This window comes from Phyllobates terribilis, unplaced genomic scaffold, assembly GCF_046119375.1.
Source record: "Phyllobates terribilis strain yellow unplaced genomic scaffold, ASM4611937v1 Scaffold_1__5_contigs__length_1240528914, whole genome shotgun sequence".
Taxonomy (NCBI): Eukaryota; Metazoa; Chordata; class Amphibia; order Anura; family Dendrobatidae; genus Phyllobates; species Phyllobates terribilis.
Window position 1 is genome coordinate 1,230,742,217 of NW_027362761.1, and position 26,394 is coordinate 1,230,768,610.

Consider the following 26,394-nt stretch of genomic DNA (forward strand, 5'->3'; position numbering starts at 1 on the left):
AGGAGGAGCACAGAGTAATGTAGAAGGCAGAGGACAGGTCTAGGAGGAGCACAGGGTAATGTAGAAGGCAGAGGACGGGTCTAGGAGGAGGAGCACAGAGTAATGTAGAAGGCAGAGGACAGGTCTAGGAGGAGGAGCACAGAGTAATGTACAAGGCAGAGGACAGGTCTGAGGAGGAGCACAGGGTAATGCAGAAGGCAGAGGACAGGTCTAGGAGGAGGAGCACAGGGTAATGCGGAAGGCAGACGACAGGACTAGGAGGAGGAGCACAGGGTAATGCAGAAGGCAGAGGACGGGTCTAGGAGGAGGAGCACAGAGTAATGAAGAAGGCAGAGGACGGGTTTGGGAAGAGTAGCACAGAGTAATGTAGAAGGCAGTGGACGGGTCTAGGAAGAGTAGCACAGAGTAATGTAGAAGGCAGAGGACAGGACTAGGAGGAGGAGCACAGAGTAATGTGGAAGGCAGAGGACAGGTCTAGGAGGAGGAGCACAGAGTAATGTAGAAGGCAGAGGACGGGTCTAGGAGGAGGAGCACAGAGTAATGTAGAAGGCAGAGGACAGGTCTAGGAGGAGGAGCACAGAGTAATGTAGAAGGCAGAGGACGGGACTAGGAAGAGGAGCAAGAGTAATGTAGAAGGCAGAGGACAGGTCTAGGAGGAGCACAGGGTAATGTAGAAGGCAGAGGACAGGTCTAGGAGGAGGAGCACAGGGTAATGTAGAAGGCAGAGGACAGGTCTAGGAGGAGGAGCACAGAGTAATGTAGAAGGCAGAGGACAGGTCTAGGAGGAGGAGCACAGGGTAATGTAGAAGGCAGAGGACAGGTCTAGGAGGAGGAGCACAGAGTAATGTAGAAGGCAGAGGACAGGTCTAGGAGGAGGAGCACAGGGTAATGCGGAAGGCAGAGGACAGGTCTAGGAGGAGGAGCACAGAGTAATGTAGAAGGCAGAGGACAGGTCTAGGAGGAGGAGCACAGGGTAATGCAGAAGGCAGAGGACAGGTCTAGGAGGAGCACAGAGTAATGCAGAAGGCAGAGGACAGGTCTAGGAAGAGGAGCACAGAGTAATGTAGAAGGCAGAGGACAGGTCTAGGAGGAGGAGCACAGAGTAATGTAGAAGGCAGAGGACAGGTCTAGGAGGAGGAGCACAGGGTAATGCGGAAGGCAGAGGACAGGTCTAGGAGGAGGAGCACAGAGTAATGTAGAAGGCAGAGGACAGGTCTAGGAGGAGGAGCACAGAGTAATGTAGAAGGCAGAGGATGGGTCTAGGAGGAGGAGCACAGAGTAATGTAGAAGGCAGAGGACAGGTCTAGGAGGAGGAGCACAGAGTAATGTAGAAGGCAGAGGACAGGTCTAGGAGGAGGAGCACAGAGTAATGTAGAAGGCAGAGGATGGGTCTAGGAGGAGGAGCACAGAGTAATGTAGAAGGCAGAGGACAGGTCTAGGAGGAGGAGCACAGGGTAATGTAGAAGGCAGAGGACAGGTCTAGGAGGAGGAGCACAGAGTAATGTAGAAGGCAGAGGACAGGTCTTGGAGGAGGAGCACAGAATAATGTAGAAGGCGGAGGACAGGACTAGGAAGAGGAGCACAGAGTAATGTAGAAGGCAGAGGACAGGTCTAGGAGGAGCACAGGGTAATGTAGAAGGCAGAGGACAGGTCTAGGAGGAGGAGCACAGGGTAATGTAGAAGGCAGAGGACAGGTCTAGGAGGAGGAGCAGAGTAATGTAGAAGGCAGAGGACAGGTCTAGGAGGAGGAGCACAGGGTAATGTAGAAGGCAGAGGACGGGTCTAGGAGGAGGAGCACAGAGTAATGTAGAAGGCAGAGGACGGGTCTAGGAGGAGGAGCACAGTAATGTAGAAGGCAGAGGACAGGTCTAGGAGGAGGAGCACAGGGTAATGCAGAAGGCAGAGGACAGGTCTAGGAGGAGCACAGAGTAATGTAGAAGGCAGAGGACAGGTCTAGGAAGAGGAGCACAGAGTAATGTAGAAGGCAGAGGACAGGTCTAGGAGGAGGAGCACAGGGTAATGCGGAAGGCAGAGGACAGGTCTAGGAGGAGGAGCACAGAGTAATGTAGAAGGCAGAGGACAGGCCTAGGAGGAGGAGCACAGAGTAATGTAGAAGGCAGAGGACAGGTCTAGGAAGAGGAGCACAGAGTAATGTAGAAGGCAGAGGACAGGTCTAGGAGGAGGAGCACAGAGTAATGTAGAAGGCAGAGGACAGGTCTAGGAGGAGGAGCACAGGGTAATGCGGAAGGTAGACGACAGGACTAGGAGGAGGAGCACAGGGTAATGCAGAAGGCAGAGGACGGGTCTAGGAGGAGGAGCACAGAGTAATGTAAAAGGCAGAGGACGGGTCTAGGAGGAGGAGCACAGAGTAATGAAGAAGGCAGAGGACGGGTTTGGGAAGAGTAGCACAGAGTAATGTAGAAGGCAGTGGACGGGTCTAGGAAGAGTAGCACAGAGTAATGTAGAAGGCAGAGGACAGGACTAGGAGGAGGAGCACAGTAATGTGGAAGGCAGAGGACAGGTCTAGGAGGAGGAGCACAGAGTAATGTAGAAGGCAGAGGACAGGTCTAGGAGGAGGAGCACAGAGTTATGTAGAAGGCAGAGGACAGGTCTAGGAGGAGGAGCACAGAGTAATGTAGAAGGCAGAGGACGGGACTAGGAAGAGGAGCACAGAGTAATGTAGAAGGCAGAGGACAGGTCTAGGAGGAGGAGCACAGAGTAATGTAGAAGGCAGAGGACAGGTCTTGGAGGAGGAGCACAGAGTAATGTAGAAGGCAGAGGACAGGACTAGGAAGAGGAGCACAGAGTAATGTAGAAGGCAGAGGACAGGTCTAGGAGGAGGAGCACAGTAATGTAGAAGGCAGAGGACAGGTCTAGGAGGAGGAGCACAGAGTAATGTAGAAGACAGAGGACAGGTCTAGGAGGAGGAGCACAGAGTAATGTAGAAGGCAGAGGACAGGTCTAGGAGGAGCACAGGGTAATGTAGAAGGCAGAGGACAGGTCTAGGAGGAGGAGCACAGGGTAATGTAGAAGGCAGAGGACAGGTCTAGGAGGAGGAGCACAGAGTAATGTAGAAGGCAGAGGACAGGTCTAGGAGGAGGAGCACAGGGTAATGTAGAAGGCAGAGGACGGGTCTAGGAGGAGGAGCACAGAGTAATGTAGAAGGCAGAGGAGAGGTCTAGGAGGAGGAGCACAGTAATGTAGAAGGCAGAGGACAGGTCTGAGGAGGAGCACAGGGTAATGCAGAAGGCAGAGGACAGGTCTAGGAGGAGGAGCACAGAGTAATGTAGAAGGCAGAGGACAGGACTAGGAGGAGGAGCACAGAGTAATGTAGAAGACAGAGGACAGGTCTAGGAGGAGGAGCACAGAGTAATGTAGAAGGCAGAGGACAGGTCTAGGAGGAGCACAGGGTAATGTAGAAGGCAGAGGACAGGTCTAGGAGGAGGAGCACAGGGTAATGTAGAAGGCAGAGGACAGGTCTAGGAGGAGGAGCACAGAGTAATGTAGAAGGCAGAGGACAGGTCTAGGAGGAGGAGCACAGGGTAATGTAGAAGGCAGAGGACGGGTCTAGGAGGAGGAGCACAGAGTAATGTAGAAGGCAGAGGAGAGGTCTAGGAGGAGGAGCACAGTAATGTAGAAGGCAGAGGACAGGTCTGAGGAGGAGCACAGGGTAATGCAGAAGGCAGAGGACAGGTCTAGGAGGAGGAGCACAGGGTAATGCGGAAGGCAGACGACAGGACTAGGAGGAGGAGCACAGGGTAATGCAGAAGGCAGAGGAGGGGTCTAGGAGGAGGAGCACAGAGTAATGTAAAAGGCAGAGGACGGGTCTAGGAGGAGGAGCACAGAGTAATGAAGAAGGCAGAGGACGGGTTTGGGAAGAGTAGCACAGAGTAATGTAGAAGGCAGAGGACAGGACTAGGAGGAGGAGCACAGTAATGTGGAAGGCAGAGGACAGGTCTAGGAGGAGGAGCACAGAGTAATGTAGAAGGCAGAGGACGGGTCTAGGAGGAGGAGCACAGAGTAATGTAGAAGGCAGAGGACAGGTCTAGGAGGAGCACAGGGTAATGTAGAAGGCAGAGGACGGGTCTAGGAGGAGGAGCACAGAGTAATGTAGAAGGCAGAGGACAGGTCTAGGAGGAGGAGCACAGTAATGTACAAGGCAGAGGACAGGTCTGAGGAGGAGCACAGGGTAATGCAGAAGGCAGAGGACAGGTCTAGGAGGAGGAGCACAGGGTAATGCGGAAGGCAGACGACAGGACTAGGAGGAGGAGCACAGGGTAATGCAGAAGGCAGAGGACGGGTCTAGGAGGAGGAGCACAGAGTAATGAAGAAGGCAGAGGACGGGTTTGGGAAGAGTAGCACAGAGTAATGTAGAAGGCAGTGGACGGGTCTAGGAAGAGTAGCACAGAGTAATGTAGAAGGCAGAGGACAGGACTAGGAGGAGGAGCACAGTAATGTGGAAGGCAGAGGACAGGTCTAGGAGGAGGAGCACAGAGTAATGTAGAAGGCAGAGGACGGGTGTAGGAGGAGGAGCACAGAGTAATGTAGAAGGCAGAGGACAGGTCTAGGAGGAGGAGCACAGAGTAATGTAGAAGGCAGAGGACGGGACTAGGAAGAGGAGCAAGAGTAATGTAGAAGGCAGAGGACAGGTCTAGGAGGAGCACAGGGTAATGTAGAAGGCAGAGGACAGGTCTAGGAGGAGGAGCACAGGGTAATGTAGAAGGCAGAGGACAGGTCTAGGAGGAGGAGCACAGGGTAATGCAGAAGGCAGAGGACAGGTCTAGGAGGAGCACAGAGTAATGTAGAAGGCAGAGGACAGGTCTAGGAAGAGGAGCACAGAGTAATGTAGAAGGCAGAGGACAGGTCTAGGAGGAGGAGCACAGAGTAATGTAGAAGGCAGAGGACAGGTCTAGGAGGAGGAGCACAGGGTAATGCGGAAGGCAGAGGACAGGTCTAGGAGGAGGAGCACAGAGTAATGTAGAAGGCAGAGGACAGGCCTAGGAGGAGGAGCACAGAGTAATGTAGAAGGCAGAGGACAGGTCTAGGAAGAGGAGCACAGAGTAATGTAGAAGGCAGAGGACAGGTCTAGGAGGAGGAGCACAGAGTAATGTAGAAGGCAGAGGACAGGTCTAGGAGGAGGAGCACAGGGTAATGCGGAAGGTAGACGACAGGACTAGGAGGAGGAGCACAGAGTAATGTAGAAGGCAGAGGACAGGTCTAGGAGGAGGAGCACAGAGTAATGTAGAAGGCAGAGGACGGGACTAGGAAGAGGAGCACAGAGTAATGTAGAAGGCAGAGGACAGGTCTAGGAGGAGGAGCACAGGGTAATGTAGAAGGCAGAGGACAGGTCTAGGAGGAGGAGCACAGAGTAATGTAGAAGGCAGAGGACAGGTCTTGGAGGAGGAGCACAGAATAAAGTAGAAGGCGGAGGACAGGACTAGGAAGAGGAGCACAGAGTAATGTAGAAGGCAGAGGACAGGTCTAGGAGGAGGAGCACAGTAATGTAGAAGGCAGAGGACAGGACTAGGAGGAGGAGCACAGAGTAATGTAGAAGGCAGAGGACGGGTCTAGGAGGAGGAGCACAGTAATGTAGAAGGCAGGGACAGGTCTAGGAGGAGGAGCACAGAGTGCCTTCTACATTAGAGGACAGGTCTAGGAGGAGGAGCACAGGGTAATGTAGAAGGCAGAGGACAGGTCTAGGAGGAGGAGCACAGGGTAATGTAGAAGGCAGAGGACAGGTCTAGGAGGAGGAGCACAGAGTGCCTTCTACATTAGAGGACAGGTCTAGGAGGAGGAGCACAGAGTAATGTAGAAGGCAGAGGACGGGTCTAGGAGGAGGAGCACAGAGTAATGTAGAAGGCAGAGGATGGGTCTAGGAGGAGGAGCACAGAGTAATGTAGAAGGCAGAGGACAGGTCTAGGAGGAGGAGCACAGTAATGTAGAAGGCAGAGGACAGGTCTAGGAGGAGCACAGAGTAATGTAGAAGGCAGAGGACAGGTCTAGGAGGAGCACAGAGTAATGTAGAAGGCAGAGGACAGGTCTAGGAAGAGGAGCACAGAGTAATGTAGAAGGCAGAGGACAGGTCTAGGAGGAGGAGCACAGAGTAATGTAGAAGGCAGAGGACAGGTCTAGGAGGAGGAGCACAGGGTAATGCGGAAGGCAGAGGACAGGTCTAGGAGGAGGAGCACAGAGTAATGTAGAAGGCAGAGGACAGGTCTAGGAGGAGGAGCACAGAGTAATGTAGAAGGCAGAGGACAGGTCTAGGAAGAGGAGCACAGAGTAATGTAGAAGGCAGAGGACAGGTCTAGGAAGAGGAGCACAGAGTAATGTAGAAGGCAGAGGACAGGTCTAGGAGGAGGAGCACAGGGTAATGCGGAAGGTAGACGACAGGACTAGGAGGAGGAGCAGAGGGTAATGCAGAAGGCAGAGGAGGGGTCTAGGAGGAGGAGCACAGAGTAATGTAAAAGGCAGAGGACAGGTCTAGGAGGAGGAGCACAGAGTAATGAAGAAGGCAGAGGACGGGTTTGGGAAGAGTAGCACAGAGTAATGTAGAAGGCAGAGGACAGGTCTAGGAGGAGGAGCACAGAGTAATGTAGAAGGCAGAGGACGGGACTAGGAAGAGGAGCACAGAGTAATGTAGAAGGCAGAGGACAGGTCTAGGAGGAGGAGCACAGAGTAATGTAGAAGGCAGAGGACAGGTCTTGGAGGAGGAGCACAGAATAATGTAGAAGGCGGAGGACAGGACTAGGAAGAGGAGCACAGAGTAATGTAGAAGGCAGAGGACAGGTCTAGGAGGAGGAGCACAGTAATGTAGAAGGCAGAGGACAGGACTAGGAGGAGGAGCACAGAGTAATGTAGAAGGCAGAGGACAGGTCTAGGAGGAGGAGCACAGAGTAATGTAGAAGGCAGAGGACGGGTCTAGGAGGAGGAGCACAGTAATGTAGAAGGCAGAGGACAGGTCTAGGAGGAGGAGCACAGAGTAATGTAGAAGGCAGAGGACAGGTCTAGGAGGAGCACAGGGTAATGTAGAAGGCAGAGGACGGGTCTAGGAGGAGGAGCACAGAGTAATGTAGAAGGCAGAGGACAGGTCTAGGAGGAGGAGCACAGAGTAATGTACAAGGCAGAGGACAGGTCTGAGGAGGAGCACAGGGTAATGCAGAAGGCAGAGGACAGGTCTAGGAGGAGGAGCACAGGGTAATGCGGAAGGCAGACGACAGGACTAGGAGGAGGAGCACAGGGTAATGCAGAAGGCAGAGGACGGGTCTAGGAGGAGGAGCACAGAGTAATGAAGAAGGCAGAGGACAGGTCTAGGAGGAGGAGCACAGGGTAATGCGGAAGGCAGAGGACAGGTCTAGGAGGAGGAGCACAGAGTAATGTAGAAGGCAGAGGACAGGTCTAGGAGGAGGAGCACAGGGTAATGCAGAAGGCAGAGGACAGGTCTAGGAGGAGCACAGAGTAATGCAGAAGGCAGAGGACAGGTCTAGGAAGAGGAGCAAGAGTAATGTAGAAGGCAGAGGACAGGTCTAGGAGGAGCACAGGGTAATGTAGAAGGCAGAGGACAGGTCTAGGAGGAGGAGCACAGAGTAATGTAGAAGGCAGAGGACAGGTCTAGGAGGAGGAGCACAGGGTAATGTAGAAGGCAGAGGACAGGTCTAGGAGGAGGAGCACAGAGTAATGTAGAAGGCAGAGGACAGGTCTAGGAGGAGGAGCACAGGGTAATGCGGAAGGCAGAGGACAGGTCTAGGAGGAGGAGCACAGAGTAATGTAGAAGGCAGAGGACAGGTCTAGGAGGAGGAGCACAGGGTAATGCAGAAGGCAGAGGACAGGTCTAGGAGGAGCACAGAGTAATGCAGAAGGCAGAGGACAGGTCTAGGAAGAGGAGCACAGAGTAATGTAGAAGGCAGAGGACAGGTCTAGGAGGAGGAGCACAGAGTAATGTAGAAGGCAGAGGACAGGTCTAGGAGGAGGAGCACAGGGTAATGCGGAAGGCAGAGGACAGGTCTAGGAGGAGGAGCACAGAGTAATGTAGAAGGCAGAGGACAGGTCTAGGAGGAGGAGCACAGAGTAATGTAGAAGGCAGAGGACGGGTCTAGGAGGAGGAGCACAGAGTAATGTAGAAGGCAGAGGACGGGTCTAGGAGGAGGAGCACAGAGTAATGTAGAAGGCAGAGGACAGGTCTAGGAAGAGGAGCACAGAGTAATGTAGAAGGCAGAGGACAGGTCTAGGAAGAGGAGCACAGAGTAATGTAGAAGGCAGAGGACAGGTCTAGGAGGAGGAGCACAGAGTAATGTAGAAGGCAGAGGACAGGTCTGAGGAGGAGCACAGGGTAATGCAGAAGGCAGAGGACAGGTCTAGGAGGAGGAGCACAGGGTAATGCGGAAGGTAGACGACAGGACTAGGAGGAGGAGCACAGGGTAATGCAGAAGGCAGAGGAGGGGTCTAGGAGGAGGAGCACAGAGTAATGTAGAAGGCAGAGGACAGGTCTAGGAGGAGGAGCACAGAGTAATGTAGAAGGCAGAGGATGGGTCTAGGAGGAGGAGCACAGAGTAATGTAGAAGGCAGAGGACAGGTCTAGGAGGAGGAGCACAGAGTACTGTAGAAGGCAGAGGACAGGTCTAGGAAGAGGAGCACAGAGTAATGTAGAAGGCAGAGGACAGGTCTAGGAGGAGGAGCACAGAGTAATGTAGAAGGCAGAGGACAGGTCTGAGGAGGAGCACAGGGTAATGCAGAAGGCAGAGGACAGGTCTAGGAGGAGGAGCACAGGGTAATGCGGAAGGTAGACGACAGGACTAGAAGGAGGAGCACAGGGTAATGCAGAAGGCAGAGGAGGGGTCTAGGAGGAGGAGCACAGAGTAATGTAAAAGGCAGAGGACAGGTCTAGGAGGAGGAGCACAGAGTAATGTAGAAGGCAGAGGACAGGTCTAGGAGGAGGAGCACAGAGTAATGTAGAAGGCAGAGGACGGGACTAGGAAGAGGAGCACAGAGTAATGTAGAAGGCAGAGGACAGGTCTAGGAGGAGGAGCACAGGGTAATGTAGAAGGCAGAGGACGGGTCTAGGAGGAGGAGCACAGAGTAATGTAGAAGGCAGAGGACAGGTCTAGGAGGAGGAGCACAGGGTAATGTAGAAGGCAGAGGACAGGTCTAGGAGGAGGAGCACAGAGTAATGTAGAAGGCAGAGGACAGGTCTTGGAGGAGGAGCACAGAATAATGTAGAAGGCGGAGGACAGGACTAGGAAGAGGAGCACAGAGTAATGTAGAAGGCAGAGGACAGGTCTAGGAGGAGGAGCACAGTAATGTAGAAGGCAGAGGACAGGACTAGGAGGAGGAGCACAGAGTAATGTAGAAGGCAGAGGACGGGTCTAGGAGGAGGAGCACAGTAATGTAGAAGGCAGAGGACAGGTCTAGGAGGAGGAGCACAGAGTAATGTAGAAGGCAGAGGACAGGTCTAGGAGGAGCACAGGGTAATGTAGAAGGCAGAGGACGGGTCTAGGAGGAGGAGCACAGAGTAATGTAGAAGGCAGAGGACAGGTCTAGGAGGAGGAGCACAGTAATGTACAAGGCAGAGGACAGGTCTGAGGAGGAGCACAGGGTAATGCAGAAGGCAGAGGACAGGTCTAGGAGGAGGAGCACAGGGTAATGCGGAAGGCAGTCGACAGGACTAGGAGGAGGAGCACAGGGTAATGCAGAAGGCAGAGGACGGGTCTAGGAGGAGGAGCACAGAGTAATGAAGAAGGCAGAGGACGGGTTTGGGAAGAGTAGCACAGAGTAATGTAGAAGGCAGTGGACGGGTCTAGGAAGAGTAGCACAGAGTAATGTAGAAGGCAGAGGACAGGACTAGGAGGAGGAGCACAGTAATGTGGAAGGCAGAGGACAGGTCTAGGAGGAGGAGCACAGAGTAATGTAGAAGGCAGAGGACGGGTGTAGGAGGAGGAGCACAGAGTAATGTAGAAGGCAGAGGACAGGTCTAGGAGGAGGAGCACAGAGTAATGTAGAAGGCAGAGGACGGGACTAGGAAGAGGAGCAAGAGTAATGTAGAAGGCAGAGGACAGGTCTAGGAGGAGCACAGGGTAATGTAGAAGGCAGAGGACAGGTCTAGGAGGAGGAGCACAGGGTAATGTAGAAGGCAGAGGACAGGTCTAGGAGGAGGAGCACAGAGTAATGTAGAAGGCAGAGGACAGGTCTAGGAGGAGGAGCACAGGGTAATGTAGAAGGCAGAGGACGGGTCTAGGAGGAGGAGCACAGAGTAATGTAGAAGGCAGAGGACGGGTCTAGGAGGAGGAGCACAGTAATGTAGAAGGCAGAGGACAGGTCTAGGAGGAGGAGCACAGGGTAATGCAGAAGGCAGAGGACAGGTCTAGGAGGAGCACAGAGTAATGTAGAAGGCAGAGGACAGGTCTAGGAAGAGGAGCACAGAGTAATGTAGAAGGCAGAGGACAGGTCTAGGAGGAGGAGCACAGGGTAATGCGGAAGGCAGAGGACAGGTCTAGGAGGAGGAGCACAGAGTAATGTAGAAGGCAGAGGACAGGCCTAGGAGGAGGAGCACAGAGTAATGTAGAAGGCAGAGGACAGGTCTAGGAAAAGGAGCACAGAGTAATGTAGAAGGCAGAGGACAGGTCTAGGAGGAGGAGCACAGAGTAATGTAGAAGGCAGAGGACAGGTCTAGGAGGAGGAGCACAGGGTAATGCGGAAGGTAGACGACAGGACTAGGAGGAGGAGCACAGGGTAATGCAGAAGGCAGAGGACGGGTCTAGGAGGAGGAGCACAGAGTAATGAAGAAGGCAGAGGACGGGTTTGGGAAGAGTAGCACAGAGTAATGTAGAAGGCAGTGGACGGGTCTAGGAAGAGTAGCACAGAGTAATGTAGAAGGCAGAGGACAGGACTAGGAGGAGGAGCACAGTAATGTGGAAGGCAGAGGACAGGTCTAGGAGGAGGAGCACAGAGTAATGTAGAAGGCAGAGGACAGGTCTAGGAGGAGGAGCACAGAGTAATGTAGAAGGCAGAGGACAGGTCTAGGAGGAGGAGCACAGAGTAATGTAGAAGGCAGAGGACGGGACTAGGAAGAGGAGCACAGAGTAATGTAGAAGGCAGAGGACAGGTCTAGGAGGAGGAGCACAGAGTAATGTAGAAGGCAGAGGACAGGTCTTGGAGGAGGAGCACAGAGTAATGTAGAAGGCAGAGGACAGGACTAGGAAGAGGAGCACAGAGTAATGTAGAAGGCAGAGGACAGGTCTAGGAGGAGGAGCACAGTAATGTAGAAGGCAGAGGACAGGTCTAGGAGGAGGAGCACAGAGTAATGTAGAAGACAGAGGACAGGTCTAGGAGGAGGAGCACAGAGTAATGTAGAAGGCAGAGGACAGGTCTAGGAGGAGCACAGGGTAATGTAGAAGGCAGAGGACAGGTCTAGGAGGAGGAGCACAGGGTAATGTAGAAGGCAGAGGACAGGTCTAGGAGGAGGAGCACAGAGTAATGTAGAAGGCAGAGGACAGGTCTAGGAGGAGGAGCACAGGGTAATGTAGAAGGCAGAGGACGGGTCTAGGAGGAGGAGCACAGAGCAATGTAGAAGGCAGAGGAGAGGTCTAGGAGGAGGAGCACAGTAATGTAGAAGGCAGAGGACAGGTCTGAGGAGGAGCACAGGGTAATGCAGAAGGCAGAGGACAGGTCTAGGAGGAGGAGCACAGAGTAATGTAGAAGGCAGAGGACAGGACTAGGAGGAGGAGCACAGAGTAATGTAGAAGACAGAGGACAGGTCTAGGAGGAGGAGCACAGAGTAATGTAGAAGGCAGAGGACAGGTCTAGGAGGAGCACAGGGTAATGTAGAAGGCAGAGGACAGGTCTAGGAGGAGGATCACAGGGTAATGTAGAAGGCAGAGGACAGGTCTAGGAGGAGGAGCACAGAGTAATGTAGAAGGCAGAGGACAGGTCTAGGAGGAGGAGCACAGGGTAATGTAGAAGGCAGAGGACGGGTCTAGGAGGAGGAGCACAGAGTAATGTAGAAGGCAGAGGAGAGGTCTAGGAGGAGGAGCACAGTAATGTAGAAGGCAGAGGACAGGTCTGAGGAGGAGCACAGGGTAATGCAGAAGGCAGAGGACAGGTCTAGGAGGAGGAGCACAGGGTAATGCGGAAGGCAGACGACAGGACTAGGAGGAGGAGCACAGGGTAATGCAGAAGGCAGAGGACGGGTCTAGGAGGAGGAGCACAGAGTAATGTAAAAGGCAGAGGACGGGTCTAGGAGGAGGAGCACAGAGTAATGAAGAAGGCAGAGGACGGGTTTGGGAAGAGTAGCACAGAGTAATGTAGAAGGCAGAGGACAGGACTAGGAGGAGGAGCACAGTAATGTGGAAGGCAGAGGACAGGTCTAGGAGGAGGAGCACAGAGTAATGTAGAAGGCAGAGGACGGGTCTAGGAGGAGGAGCACAGAGTAATGTAGAAGGCAGAGGACAGGTCTAGGAGGAGCACAGGGTAATGTAGAAGGCAGAGGACGGGTCTAGGAGGAGGAGCACAGAGTAATGTAGAAGGCAGAGGACAGGTCTAGGAGGAGGAGCACAGTAATGTACAAGGCAGAGGACAGGTCTGAGGAGGAGCACAGGGTAATGCAGAAGGCAGAGGACAGGTCTAGGAGGAGGAGCACAGGGTAATGCGGAAGGCAGACGACAGGACTAGGAGGAGGAGCACAGGGTAATGCAGAAGGCAGAGGACGGGTCTAGGAGGAGGAGCACAGAGTAATGAAGAAGGCAGAGGACGGGTTTGGGAAGAGTAGCACAGAGTAATGTAGAAGGCAGTGGACGGGTCTAGGAAGAGTAGCACAGAGTAATGTAGAAGGCAGAGGACAGGACTAGGAGGAGGAGCACAGTAATGTGGAAGGCAGAGGACAGGTCTAGGAGGAGGAGCACAGAGTAATGTAGAAGGCAGAGGACGGGTGTAGGAGGAGGAGCACAGAGTAATGTAGAAGGCAGAGGACAGGTCTAGGAGGAGGAGCACAGAGTAATGTAGAAGGCAGAGGACGGGACTAGGAAGAGGAGCAAGAGTAATGTAGAAGGCAGAGGACAGGTCTAGGAGGAGCACAGGGTAATGTAGAAGGCAGAGAACAGGTCTAGGAGGAGGAGCACAGGGTAATGTAGAAGGCAGAGGACAGGTCTAGGAGGAGGAGCACAGAGTAATGTAGAAGGCAGAGGACGGGTCTAGGAGGAGGAGCACAGTAATGTAGAAGGCAGAGGACAGGTCTAGGAGGAGGAGCACAGGGTAATGCAGAAGGCAGAGGACAGGTCTAGGAGGAGCACAGAGTAATGTAGAAGGCAGAGGACAGGTCTAGGAAGAGGAGCACAGAGTAATGTAGAAGGCAGAGGACAGGTCTAGGAGGAGGAGCACAGAGTAATGTAGAAGGCAGAGGACAGGTCTAGGAGGAGGAGCACAGGGTAATGCGGAAGGCAGAGGACAGGTCTAGGAGGAGGAGCACAGAGTAATGTAGAAGGCAGAGGACAGGCCTAGGAGGAGGAGCACAGAGTAATGTAGAAGGCAGAGGACAGGTCTAGGAAGAGGAGCACAGAGTAATGTAGAAGGCAGAGGACAGGTCTAGGAGGAGGAGCACAGAGTAATGTAGAAGGCAGAGGACAGGTCTAGGAGGAGGAGCACAGGGTAATGTAGAAGGCAGAGGACGGGTCTAGGAGGAGGAGCACAGAGTAATGTAGAAGGCAGAGGACGGGTCTAGGAGGAGGAGCACAGTAATGTAGAAGGCAGAGGACAGGTCTAGGAGGAGGAGCACAGGGTAATGCAGAAGGCAGAGGACAGGTCTAGGAGGAGCACAGAGTAATGTAGAAGGCAGAGGACAGGTCTAGGAGGAGGAGCACAGAGTAATGTAGAAGGCAGAGGACAGGTCTAGGAGGAGGAGCACAGGGTAATGCGGAAGGTAGACGACAGGACTAGGAGGAGGAGCACAGGGTAATGCAGAGGACGGGTCTAGGAGGAGGAGCACAGAGTAATGTAAAAGGCAGAGGACGGGTCTAGGAGGAGGAGCACAGAGTAATGAAGAAGGCAGAGGACGGGTTTGGGAAGAGTAGCACAGAGTAATGTAGAAGGCAGTGGACGGGTCTAGGAAGAGTAGCACAGAGTAATGTAGAAGGCAGAGGACAGGACTAGGAGGAGGAGCACAGTAATGTGGAAGGCAGAGGACAGGTCTAGGAGGAGGAGCACAGAGTAATGTAGAAGGCAGAGGACAGGTCTAGGAGGAGGAGCACAGAGTAATGTAGAAGGCAGAGGACAGGTCTAGGAGGAGGAGCACAGAGTAATGTAGAAGGCAGAGGACGGGACTAGGAAGAGGAGCACAGAGTAATGTAGAAGGCAGAGGACAGGTCTAGGAGGAGGAGCACAGAGTAATGTAGAAGGCAGAGGACAGGTCTTGGAGGAGGAGCACAGAGTAATGTAGAAGGCAGAGGACAGGACTAGGAAGAGGAGCACAGAGTAATGTAGAAGGCAGAGGACAGGACTAGGAAGAGGAGCACAGAGTAATGTAGAAGGCAGAGGACAGGTCTAGGAGGAGGAGCACAGTAATGTAGAAGGCAGAGGACAGGTCTAGGAGGAGGAGCACAGAGTAATGTAGAAGACAGAGGACAGGTCTAGGAGGAGGAGCACAGAGTAATGTAGAAGGCAGAGGACAGGTCTAGGAGGAGCACAGGGTAATGTAGAAGGCAGAGGACAGGTCTAGGAGTAGGAGCACAGGGTAATGTAGAAGGCAGAGGACAGGTCTAGGAGGAGGAGCACAGAGTAATGTAGAAGGCAGAGGACAGGTCTAGGAGGAGGAGCACAGGGTAATGTAGAAGGCAGAGGACGGGTCTAGGAGGAGGAGCACAGAGTAATGTAGAAGGCAGAGGACAGGTCTGAGGAGGAGCACAGGGTAATGCAGAAGGCAGAGGACAGGTCTAGGAGGAGGAGCACAGAGTAATGTAGAAGGCAGAGGACAGGACTAGGAGGAGGAGCACAGAGTAATGTAGAAGACAGAGGACAGGTCTAGGAGGAGGAGCACAGAGTAATGTAGAAGGCAGAGGACAGGTCTAGGAGGAGCACAGGGTAATGTAGAAGGCAGAGGACAGGTCTAGGAGGAGGAGCACAGGGTAATGTAGAAGGCAGAGGACAGGTCTAGGAGGAGGAGCACAGAGTAATGTAGAAGGCAGAGGACAGGTCTGAGGAGGAGCACAGGGTAATGCAGAAGGCAGAGGACAGGTCTAGGAGGAGGAGCACAGGGTAATGCGGAAGGCAGACGACAGGACTAGGAGGAGGAGCACAGGGTAATGCAGAAGGCAGAGGACGGGTCTAGGAGGAGGAGCACAGAGTAATGTAAAAGGCAGAGGACAGGTCTAGGAGGAGGAGCACAGAGTAATGAAGAAGGCAGAGGACGGGTTTGGGAAGAGTAGCACAGAGTAATGTAGAAGGCAGAGGACAGGACTAGGAGGAGGAGCACAGTAATGTGGAAGGCAGAGGACAGGTCTAGGAGGAGGAGCACAGAGTAATGTAGAAGGCAGAGGACGGGTCTAGGAGGAGGAGCACAGAGTAATGTAGAAGGCAGAGGACAGGTCTAGGAGGAGGAGCACAGAGTAATGTAGAAGGCAGAGGACGGGACTAGGAAGAGGAGCACAGAGTAATGTAGAAGGCAGAGGACAGGTCTAGGAGGAGGAGCACAGAGTAATGTAGAAGGCAGAGGACAGGTCTTGGAGGAGGAGCACAGAGTAATGTAGAAGGCGGAGGACAGGACTAGGAAGAGGAGCACAGAGTAATGTAGAAGGCGGAGGACAGGACTAGGAAGAGGAGCACAGAGTAATGTAGAAGGCAGAGGACAGGTCTAGGAGGAGCACAGGGTAATGTAGAAGGCAGAGGACAGGTCTAGGAGGAGGAGCACAGTAATGTAGAAGGCAGAGGACAGGTCTAGGAGGAGGAGCACAGAGTAATGTAGAAGGCAGATGACAGGTCTAGGAGGAGCACAGAGTAATGTAAAAGGCAGAGGACAGGTCTAGGAGGAGCGCAGAGTAATGTAGAAGGCAGAGGACGGGTCTAGGAGGAGGAGCACAGAGTAATGTAGAAGGCAGAGGACAGGTCTAGGAGGAGCACAGAGTAATGTAAAAGGCAGAGGACAGGTCTAGGAGGAGCGCAGAGTAATGTAGAAGGCAGAGGACGGGTCTAGGAGGAGGAGCACAGAGTAATGTAGAAGGCAGAGGACAGGTCTAGGAGGAGGAGCACAGTAATGTAGAAGGCAGAGGACAGGTCTAGGAGGAGGAGCACAGAGTAATGTAGAAGGCAGATGACAGGTCTAGGAGGAGCACAGAGTAATGTAAAAGGCAGAGGACGGGTCCAGGAGGAGGAGCACAGTAATGTAGAAGGCTGAGGACAGGACTAGGAGGAGGAGCACAGAGTAATGTAGAAGGCAGAGGACGGGTCTAGGAGGATAAGCACAGAGTAATGTACAAGGCAGAGGACGGGTCTAGGAGGGGGAGCACAGAGTAATGTAGAAGGCAGAGGACAGGTCTAGGAGGAGGAGCACAGAGTAATGTAGAAGGCAGAGGACGGGTCTAGGAGGATAAGCGCAGAGTAATGTAGGGGGCAGAGGACGGGTCTAGGAGGAGGAGCACAGAGTAATGTACAAGGCAGAGGTCGGGTCTAGGAGGGGGAGCACAGAGTAATGTAGAAGGCAGAGGACAGGACTAGGAGGAGGAGCACAGAGTAATGTAGAAGGCAAAGGACGGGTCTAGGAGGAGGAGCACAGAGTAATGTAGAAGGCAGAGGACAGGTCTAGGAGGAGGAGCACAGAGTGATGTAGAAGGCAGAGGACATGTCTAGGAGGGGGAGCACAGGGTAATGTAGAAGGCAGAGGACGGGTCTAGCAGGAGGAGCACAGAGTAATGTAGAAGGCAGAGGACGGGTCTAGGAGGGGGAGCACAGAGTAATGTAGGGGGCAGAGGACGAGTCTAGGAGGGGGAGCACAGAGTAATGTAGAAGGCAGAGGACGGGTCTAGGAGGGGGAGCACAGAGTAATGTAGAAGGCAGAGGACGGGTCTTGGAGGAGGAGCACAGAGTAATGTAAAAGGCAGAGGACGGGTCTAGGAGGAGGAGCACAGAGTAATGTAGAAGGCAGAGGACGGGTCTAGGAGGAGGAGCACAGAGTAATGTAGAAGGCAGAGGACGAGTCTAGGAGGAGGAGCACAGAGTAATGTAGGAGGCAGAGGACAGGTCTAGGAGGAGAAGCACAGGGTAATGTAGAAGGCAGAGGACGAGTCTAGGAGGAGGAGCACAGAGTAATGTAGGAGGCAGAGGACAGGTCTAGGAGGAGAAGCACAGGGTAATGTAGAAGGCAGAGGACAGGTCTAGGAGGAGAAGCACAGGGTAATGTAGAAGGCAGAGGACAGGTCTAGGAGGCGGAGCACAGAGTAATGTAGAAGGCAGAGGACAGGTCTAGGAGGAGGAGCACAGAGTAATGTAGAAGGCAGAGGACGGGTCTTGGAGGAGGAGCACAGAGTAATGTAAAAGGCAGAGGACGGATCTAGGAGGAGGAGCACAGAGTAATGTAGAAGGCAGAGGACAGGTCTAGGAGGTGGAGCACAGAGTAATGTAGAAGGTAGAGGACAGGACTAGGAGGAGGAGCACAGAGTAATGTAGAAGGCAGAGGACAGGTCTAGGAGGTGAAGCACAGAGTAATGTAGAAGGCAGAGGACAGGTTTAGGAGGAGGAGCACGTAGTAATGTAGAAGGCAGAGGACGGGTCTAGGAGGAGGAGCACAGAGTAATGTAGAAGGCAGAGGACAGGACTAGGAGGAGGAGCACAAAGTAATGTAGAAGGCAGAGGACAGGTCTAGGAGGAGGAGCACAGGATAATGTAGAAGACAGAGAACATATTTAGAAGTAAGAACAGAAAAGGAGTGTGAATTGGTTGTTTATTTGGGTAGGCGATGTGCTCCTCTGTACCTTGGCGTCAATGTGAGCATCATAATTCCTATGTATCTCTGCTTCACTTCTGAGCGTCTGAACCAAGAACCTGGAGAAGAAAGGAACGTACAACATTACCCTGAATCCGCCTCAGTGCTGCAGACCCACCCCTGTGAACATTACCCTGAATCCGCCTCAGTGCTGCAGACCCACCCCTGTGAACATTACCCTGAATCCGCCTCAGTGCTGCAGACCCACCCCTGTGAACATTACCCTGAATCCGCCTCAGTGCTGCAGACCCACCCCTGTGAACATTACCCTGAATCCGCCTCAGTGCTGCAGACCCACCCCTGTGTACTTTATCCTGACTCCGCCTCAGTGCTGCTGACCCACCCCTGTGTACATTATCCTGACTCCGCCTCAGTGCTGTAGACCCACCCCTGTGTACTTTATCCCGACTCTGCCTCAGTGCTGCTGACCCACCCCTGTGTACATTATCCTGACTCCGCCTCAGTGCTGCTGACCCACCCCTGTGAACATTACCCTGAATCCGCCTCAGTGCTGCAGACCCACCCCAGTGTACTTTATCCTGACTCCGCCTCAGTGCTGCTGACCCACCCCTGTGTACATTATCCTGACTCCGCCTCAGTGCTGCTGACCCACTCCTGTGTTCTTTATCCTGACTCCGCCTCAGTGCTGCTGGCCCACCCCTGTGAACATTACCCTGAATCCGCCTAAGTGCTGCAGACCCACCCCTGTGTACTTTATCCTGACTCCGCCTCAGTGCTGCTGACCCACCCCTGTGTACATTATCCTGACTCCGCCTCAGTGCTGCTGACCCACTCCTGTGTTCTTTATCCTGACTCCGCCTCAGTGCTGCTGACCCACCCCTGTGAACATTACCCTGAATCCGCCTCAGTGCTGCAGACCCACCCCTGTGTACATTACCCTGACTCCGCCTCAGTGCTGCAGACCCACCCCTGTGTACTTTATCCTGACTCCGCCTCAGTGCTGCTGACCCACTCCTGTGTTCTTTATCCTGACTCCGCCTCAGTGCTGCTGACCCACCCCTGTGTACATTACCCTGACTCCGTCTCAGTGCTGTAGACCCACCCCTGTGTACATTACCCTGAATCCGCCTCAGTGCTGTAGACCCACCCCTGTGTACTTTATCCTGACTCCGCCTCAGTGCTGCTGACCCACCCCTGTGTACATTACCCTAACTCCGCCTCACTGCTAAAGACCCACCCCTGTGTACATTACACTGACTCTACCTCAGTGCTGCAGACCCACCCCTGTGTACATTACACTGACTCCGCCTCAGTGCTGCTGACCCACCCCTGTGTACATTACCGTGACTCCGCCTCGGTGCTGCAGACCCACCCCTGTGTACATTACACTGACTCCGCCTCAGTGCTGCAGACCCACCCCTGTGTACTTTATCCTGACTCCGCCTCAGTGCTGCTGTCCCACCCCTGTGTACATTACACTGACTCTGCCTCAGTGCTGTAGACCCACCCCTGTGTACATTATCCTGACTTCGCCTCAGTGCTGTAGACCCACCCCTGTGTACATTACCCTCACTTCACCTCAGTGCTGTAGACCCACCCCTGTGTACTTCACCCTGACTTCGCCTCAGTGCTGCAGACCCACCCCTGTGTACATTACCCCGACTCCGCCTCAGTGCTGCAGACCCACCCCTGTGTACTTCACCCCGACTTCGCCTCAGTGCTGTAGACCCACCCCTGTGTACTTCACCCCGACTTCGCCTCAGTGCTGTAGACCCACCCCTGTGTACTTCACCCCAACTTTGCCTCAGTGCTGTAGACCCACCCCTGTGTACATTACCCTCACTTCACCTCAGTGCTGTAGACCCACCCCTGTGTACATTACCCTCACTTCACCTCAGTGCTGTAGACCCACCCCTGTGTACTTTATCCTGACCTCATTCAGTGCTGCAGACCCACCCCTGTGTACTTTATCCTGACTCCGCCTCAGTGCTGTAGACCCACCCCTGTGTACTTTATCCTGACTCCGCCTCAGTGCTGTAGACCCACCCCTGTGTACTTTATCCTGACCTCATTCAGTGCTGCAGACCCACCCCTGTGTACTTTATCCTGACTCCGCCTCAGTGCTGCTGACCCACCCCTGTGTACATTACCCTAACTCCGCCTCAGTGCTGCTGACCCACCCCTGTGTACATTACCCTGACTCCGCCTCAGTGCTGCTGACCCACCCCTGTGTACATTACCCTGACTCCGCCTCAGTGCTGCTGACCCACCCCTGTGTACATTACCCTGACTCCGCCTCAGTGCTGCTGACCCACCCCTGTGTACATTACCCTGACTCCGCCTCAGTGCTGCTGACCCACCCCTGTGTACATTACACTGACTCTGCCTCAGTGCTGTAGACCCACCCCTGTGTACATTATCCTGACTTCGCCTCAGTGCTGTAGACCCACCCCTGTGTACATTACCCTCACTTCACCTCAGTGTTGTAGACCCACCCGTGTACTTCACCCCGACTTCGCCTCAGTGCTGCAGACCCACCCCTGTGTACATTACCCTCACTTAACCTCAGTGCTGTAGACCCACCCCTGTGTACTTCACCCTGACTTCGCCTCAGTGCTGCAGACCCACCCCTGTGTACATTACCCTGACTGAGCCTCAGTGCTGTAGACCCACCCCTGTGTACTTCACCCCGACTTCGCCTCAGTGCTGTAGACCCACCCCTTTGTACTTCACCCCGACTTTGCCTCAGTGCTGTAGACCCACCCCTGTGTACATTACCCTGACTCCGCCTCAGTGCTGTAGACCCACCCCTGTGTACATTACCCTCACTTCACCTCAGTGCTGTAGACCCACCCCTGTGTACATTACCCTCACTTCGCCTCAGTGCTGCTGACCCACCCCTGTGTACATTACCCTGACTCCGCCTCAGTGCTGCAGACCCACTCCTGTGTTCTTTATCCTGACTCCGCCTCAGTGCTGCTGACCCACCCCTGTGTACATTACCCTGACTCCGCCTCAGTGCTGCTGACCCACCCCTGTGTACATTACCCTGACTCCGCCTCAGTGCTGCAGACCCACCCCTGTGTACATTACCCTGACTCCGCCTCAGTGCTGCAGACCCACCCCTGTGTACATTACCCTGACTCCGCCTCAGTGCTGCTGACCCACCCCTGTGTTCTTTATCCTGACTCCGCCTCAGTGCTGCTGACCCACCCCTGTGTACATTACCCTGACTCCGCCTCAGTGCTGCAGACCCACTCGTGTTCTTTATCCTGACTCCGCCTCAGTGCTGCTGACCCACCCCTGTGTACATTACCCTGACTCCGCCTCAGTGCTGCAGACCCACTCCTGTGTTCTTTATCCTGACTCCGCCTCAGTGCTGCTGGCCCACCCCTGTGTACTTTATCCTGACTCCGCCTCAGTGCTGCTGACCCACCCCTGTGTACATTACCCTGACTCCGCCTCAGTGCTGTAGACCCACCCCTGTGTACATTACACTGACTCTGCCTCAGTGCTGCACTCACCCCTGTGTACTTTATCCTGACTCCGCCTCAGCGCTGCAGACCCACCCCTGTGTACATTACCCTGACTCCGCCTCAGTGCTGCAGACCCACCCCTGTGTACATTACCCTGACTCCGCCTCAGTGCTGTAGACCCACCCCTGTGTACATTACCCTCACTCCGCCTCAGTGCTGTAGACCCACCCCTGTGTACATTACCCTCACTCCGCATCAGTGCTGTAGACCCACCCCTGTGTACATTACACTGACTCCGCCTCAGTGCTGTAGACCCACCCCTGTGTACATTACACTGACTCCGCCTCAGTGCTGCACTCACCCCTGTGTACTTTATCCTGACTCCGCCTCAGCGCTGCAGACCCACCCCTGTGTACATTACCCTGACTCCGCCTCAGTGCTGCAGACCCACCCCTGTGTACATTACCCTCACTCCGCATCAGTGCTGTAGACCTACCCCTGTGTACATTACCCTGACTCCGCCTCAGTGCTGAAGACCCACCCCTGTGTACATTACCCTCACTCCGCCTCAGTGCTGTAGACCTACCCCTGTGTACATTACACTGACTCCGCCTCAGTGCTGCACTCACCCCTGTGTACTTTATCCTGACTCCGCCTCAGAGCTGCAGACCCACCCCTGTGTACATTACCCTGACTCCGCCTCAGTGCTGCAGACCCACCCCTGTGTACATTACCCTGACTCCGCCTCTCCTCCTGCTGAAGAAAACTTCTCACTCTGTCTGACGGAATTGCGAAAGAAATGCCAGCTGTCACTTTAAGAGTATTAATACCGATGACTTCACCGTCCTGCAAACAGTACAGAGTGTAATATACAGGGTGTAATATGCCGCTCAGTGTGTAATATACAGAGTGTAATATGCCGCTCAGTGTGTAATATACAGGGTGTAATATGCCGCTCAGTGTGTAATATACAGGGTGTAATATGCCGCTCAGTGTGTAATATACAGAGTGTAATATGCCGCTCAGTGTGTAATATACAGGGTGTAATATGCCGCTCAGTGTGTAATATACAGGGTGTAATATGCCGCTCAGTGTGTAATATACAGGGTGTAATATGCCGCTCAGTGTGTAATATACAGGGTGTAATATGCCGCTCAGTGTGTAATATAGAGTGTAATATGCCGCTCAGTGTGTAATATACAGGGTGTAATATGCCGCTCAGTGTGTAATATACAGGGTGTAATATGCCGCTCAGTGTGTAATATACAGAGTGTAATATGCCGTTCAGTGTGTAATATACAGGGTGTAATATGCCGCTCAGTGTGTAATATACAGGGTGTAATATGCAGCTCAGTGTGTATTATACAGGGTGTAATATGCCGCTCAGTGTGTAATATACAGGGTGTAATATGCCGCTCGGGGTGTAACGCCCCGCTCCAGGTGTAATATACAGAGTGTAATATGCCGCTCCGGGTGTAACGCCCCGCTCTGGGTGTAATATACAGAGTGTAATATGCTGCTTGGGGTGTAATATGCCGCTCGGGGTGTAATAGACAGGGTGTAATATGCCGCTCGGGGTGTAAAGCCCCGCTCCGGGTGTAATATACAGAGTGTAACGTGCCCCTCCGGGTGTAATAGACAGTGTAATATGCCGCTCCGGGTGTAATATGCAGGGTGTAACGCCCCGCTCCGGATGTAATATACAGGGTGTAACGCTCCGCTCCGGGTGTAATATACAGGGTGTAACGCCCCGCTCCGGGTGTAATATACAGGTGTAACGCCCCGCTCCGGGTGTAATATACAGGGTGTAACGCCCCGCTCCAGGTGTAATATACAGGGTGTAACGCCCCGCTCCAGGTGTAATATACAGGGTGTAACGCCCCGCTCCAGGTGTAATATACAGGGTGTAATATGACGCACCGGGTGTAATATACAGAGTGTAAAATGACGCACCGGGTGTAATATACAGAGTGTAAAATGACGCTCCGGGTGTAATATACAGAGTGTAACGTGCCCCTCCGGGTGTAATAGACAGTGTAATATGCCGCTCCGGGTGTAATATGCAGGGTGTGACACCCCGCTCCGGGTGTAATATACAGGGTGTAACGCCCCGCTCCGGGTGTAATATACAGGGTGTAACGCCCCGCTCCGGGTGTAATATACAGGGTGTAACGCCCCGCTCCGGGTGTAATATACAGGGTGTAACGCCCCGCTCCGGGTGTAATATACAGGGTGTAACGCCCCGCTCCGGGTGTAATATACAGGGTGTAACGCCCCGCTCCGGGTGTAATATACAGGGTGTAACGCCCCGCTCCGGGTGTAATATACAGGGTGTAACGCCCCGCTCCGGGTGTAATATACAGGGTGTAACGCCCCGCTCCGGGTGTAATATACAGGGTGTAACGCCCCGCTCCGGGTGTAATATACAGGTGTAACGCCCCGCTCCGGGTGTAATATACAGGGTGTAACGCCCCGCTCCGGGTGTAATATACAGGGTGTAACGCTCCGCTCCGGGTGTAATATACAGGGTGTAACGCCCCGCTCCGGGTGTAATATACAGGGTGTAACGCCCCGCTCCGGGTGTAATATACAGGGTGTAACGCCCCGCTCCGGGTGTAATATACAGGTGTAACGCCCCGCTCCGGGTGTAATATACAGGGTGTAACGCCCCGCTCCGGGTGTAATATACAGGGTGTAACGCCCCGCTCCGGGTGTAATATACAGGGTGTGACGCTCCACTCCGGGTGTAATATACAGGGTGTGACGCCCCGCTCCGGGTGTAATATACAGGGTGTGACGCCCCGCTCCGGGTGTAATATACAGGGTGTGACGCCCCGCTCCGGGTGTAATATACAGGGTGTGACGCCGCGCTCCGGGTGTAATATACAGGTGTGACGCCCCGCTCCGGGTGTAATATACAGGGTGTAACGCCCCGCTCCGGGTGTAATATACAGGGTGTAACGCCCCGCTCCGGGTGTAATATACAGGGTGTAACGCCCCGCTCCGGGTGTAATATACAGGGTGTAACGCCCCGCTCCGGGTGTAATATACAGGGTGTAACGCCCCGCTCCGGGTGTAATATACAGGGTGTAACGCCCCGCTCCGGGTGTAATATACAGGTGTAACGCCCCGCTCCGGGTGTAATATACAGGGTGTAACGCCCCGCTCCGGGTGTAATATACAGGGTGTAACGCCCCGCTCCGGGTGTAATATACAGGGTGTAACGCCCCGCTCCGGGTGTAATATACAGGGTGTAACGCTCCGCTCCGGGTGTAATATACAGGGTGTAACGCCCCGCTCCGGGTGTAATATACAGGGTGTAACGCCCCGCTCCGGGTGTAATATACAGGGTGTAACGCCCCGCTCCGGGTGTAATATACAGGGTGTGACGCCCCGCTCCGGGTGTAATATACAGGGTGTAACGCCCCGCTCCGGGTGTAATATACAGGGTGTAACGCCCCGCTCCGGGTGTAATATACAGGGTGTAACGCTCCACTCCGGGTGTAATATACAGGGTGTAACGCCCCGCTCCGGGTGTAATATACAGGGTGTGACGCCCCGCTCCGGGTGTAATATACAGGGTGTGACGCCGCGCTCCGGGTGTAATATACAGGGTGTGACGCCCCGCTCCGGGTGTATATACAGGGTGTGACGCCCCGCTCCGGGTGTGATAGCGCAGATTATTCTCACCAGATTGACCAGGGGGCCTCCGGAGTTTCCGACCTGTGAGTGAAGGAGACGCGGCGTCAGGAGGACGATCAGTGCAGATAACAGGGTGAACCGCTCCCCTGCTGCTGACATCAGCGGCTGCGATTAGCGGCGCCCCCTGGTGTCACTCACATCTATGATTGCATCCGTCTGGATGAAGTCCATGTCCTTGTTGGAGAGTCCGAGCTCCCGACCTCCGCGCTGCACAGAGCTGACAATCCCGGAGGTGATGGTGTTCCGCAGCAGATACGGCGTACCCATGGCAACAACAAACTCCCCCTGTCTGACCTCCGAGGAGCAAGCGAGAGGCAGAGGGTGCAGCGGGCCCTGCGGAGGCGACACGAGCAACAACCAATCAGCGGGGGGGGGGCGCGAGACAGCGCGCAGGAAAGGAAAGGGAGGGGGGTCGCCGTGAGACAGCGCGCAGGAAAGGGGGGGGGGGTCACCGTGAGACAGCGCGCAGGAAAGGGGGGGGGTCGCCGTGAGACAGCGCGCAGGAAAGGGGGGGGTCGCCGTGAGACAGCGCGCAGGAAAGGGGGGGGGGGTCGCCGTGAGACAGCGCGCAGGAAAGGGGGGGGGGGTCGCCGCGAGACAGCGCGCAAGCAGGGGGGGGGAGGGGCGCGAGACAGCGCGCAGGAAAGGGGGGGGGTCGCCGCGAGACAGCGCGCAAGCAGGGGGGGGAGGGGCGCGAGACAGCGCGCAGGAAAGGGGGGGGGGTCGCCGCGAGACAGCGCGCAGGAAAGGGGGGGGGGGGTCGCCGCGAGACAGCGCGCAGGAAAGGGGGGGGGGGGGTCGCCGTGAGACAGCGCGCAGGAAAGGGGGGGGAGGTCGCCGCGAGACAGCGCGCAGGAAAGGGGGGGTTGCCACGAGACAGCGTGCAGGAAAGGGGGGGGGGTCGTCGCGAGACAGCGCGCAGGAAAGGGAGGGGTGGTCGCCGCGAGACAGCGCGCAGGAAAGGGAGGGGGGTCGCCGCGAGACAGCGCGCAGGAAAGGGAGGCGGGGGAACACACACTAGTCTCTCATTATTGGGGGGGACGCAGCCACACCAGTCTCTCATTATTGGGGGGGGCGCAGCCACTCCAGTCTCTCATTTTTGGGGGGGGGGAGCAGCCACTCCAGTCTCTCAATTTTTTTTGGGGGGGGGGGGCGCAGCCACATCAGTCTCTCATTATTGGGGGGGGGGGCGCAGCCACATCAGTCTCTCATTATTGGGGGGGGGGGCGCAGCACACCAGTCTCTCATTATTGGGGGGCGGCGCAGCCACACCAGTCTCTCACTATTGGGGGGGGGCGCAGC

The 26,394-nt window shown here is 54.5% G+C and overlaps 2 protein-coding genes across 2 annotated transcripts in view; one reads left to right on the plus strand and one right to left on the minus strand.

Moving 5' to 3' along the window:
• Window positions 1-25,430, minus strand: part of LOC141164594 (serine protease HTRA2, mitochondrial-like) — a 46,573-nt gene extending 21,143 nt beyond the window's left edge. The window contains exons 1-4 of the mRNA XM_073650012.1: window positions 25,231-25,430; window positions 25,081-25,113; window positions 22,125-22,236; window positions 17,943-18,012 (exon numbers count right to left, since the gene is read on the minus strand). Of these exons, the coding sequence (XP_073506113.1) occupies window positions 17,943-18,012; window positions 22,125-22,236; window positions 25,081-25,113; window positions 25,231-25,359 (344 nt within the window). The 5' untranslated portion in view covers window positions 25,360-25,430. The remainder of the gene's footprint in view (window positions 1-17,942; window positions 18,013-22,124; window positions 22,237-25,080; window positions 25,114-25,230) is intronic.
• The window catches only part of AUP1 (AUP1 lipid droplet regulating VLDL assembly factor), a 10,602-nt gene continuing 9,565 nt past the window's right edge, over window positions 25,358-26,394 (plus strand). The window contains exon 1 of the mRNA XM_073668282.1: window positions 25,358-25,399. Coding sequence (XP_073524383.1) covers window positions 25,358-25,399 — 42 coding nt within the window. The remainder of the gene's footprint in view (window positions 25,400-26,394) is intronic.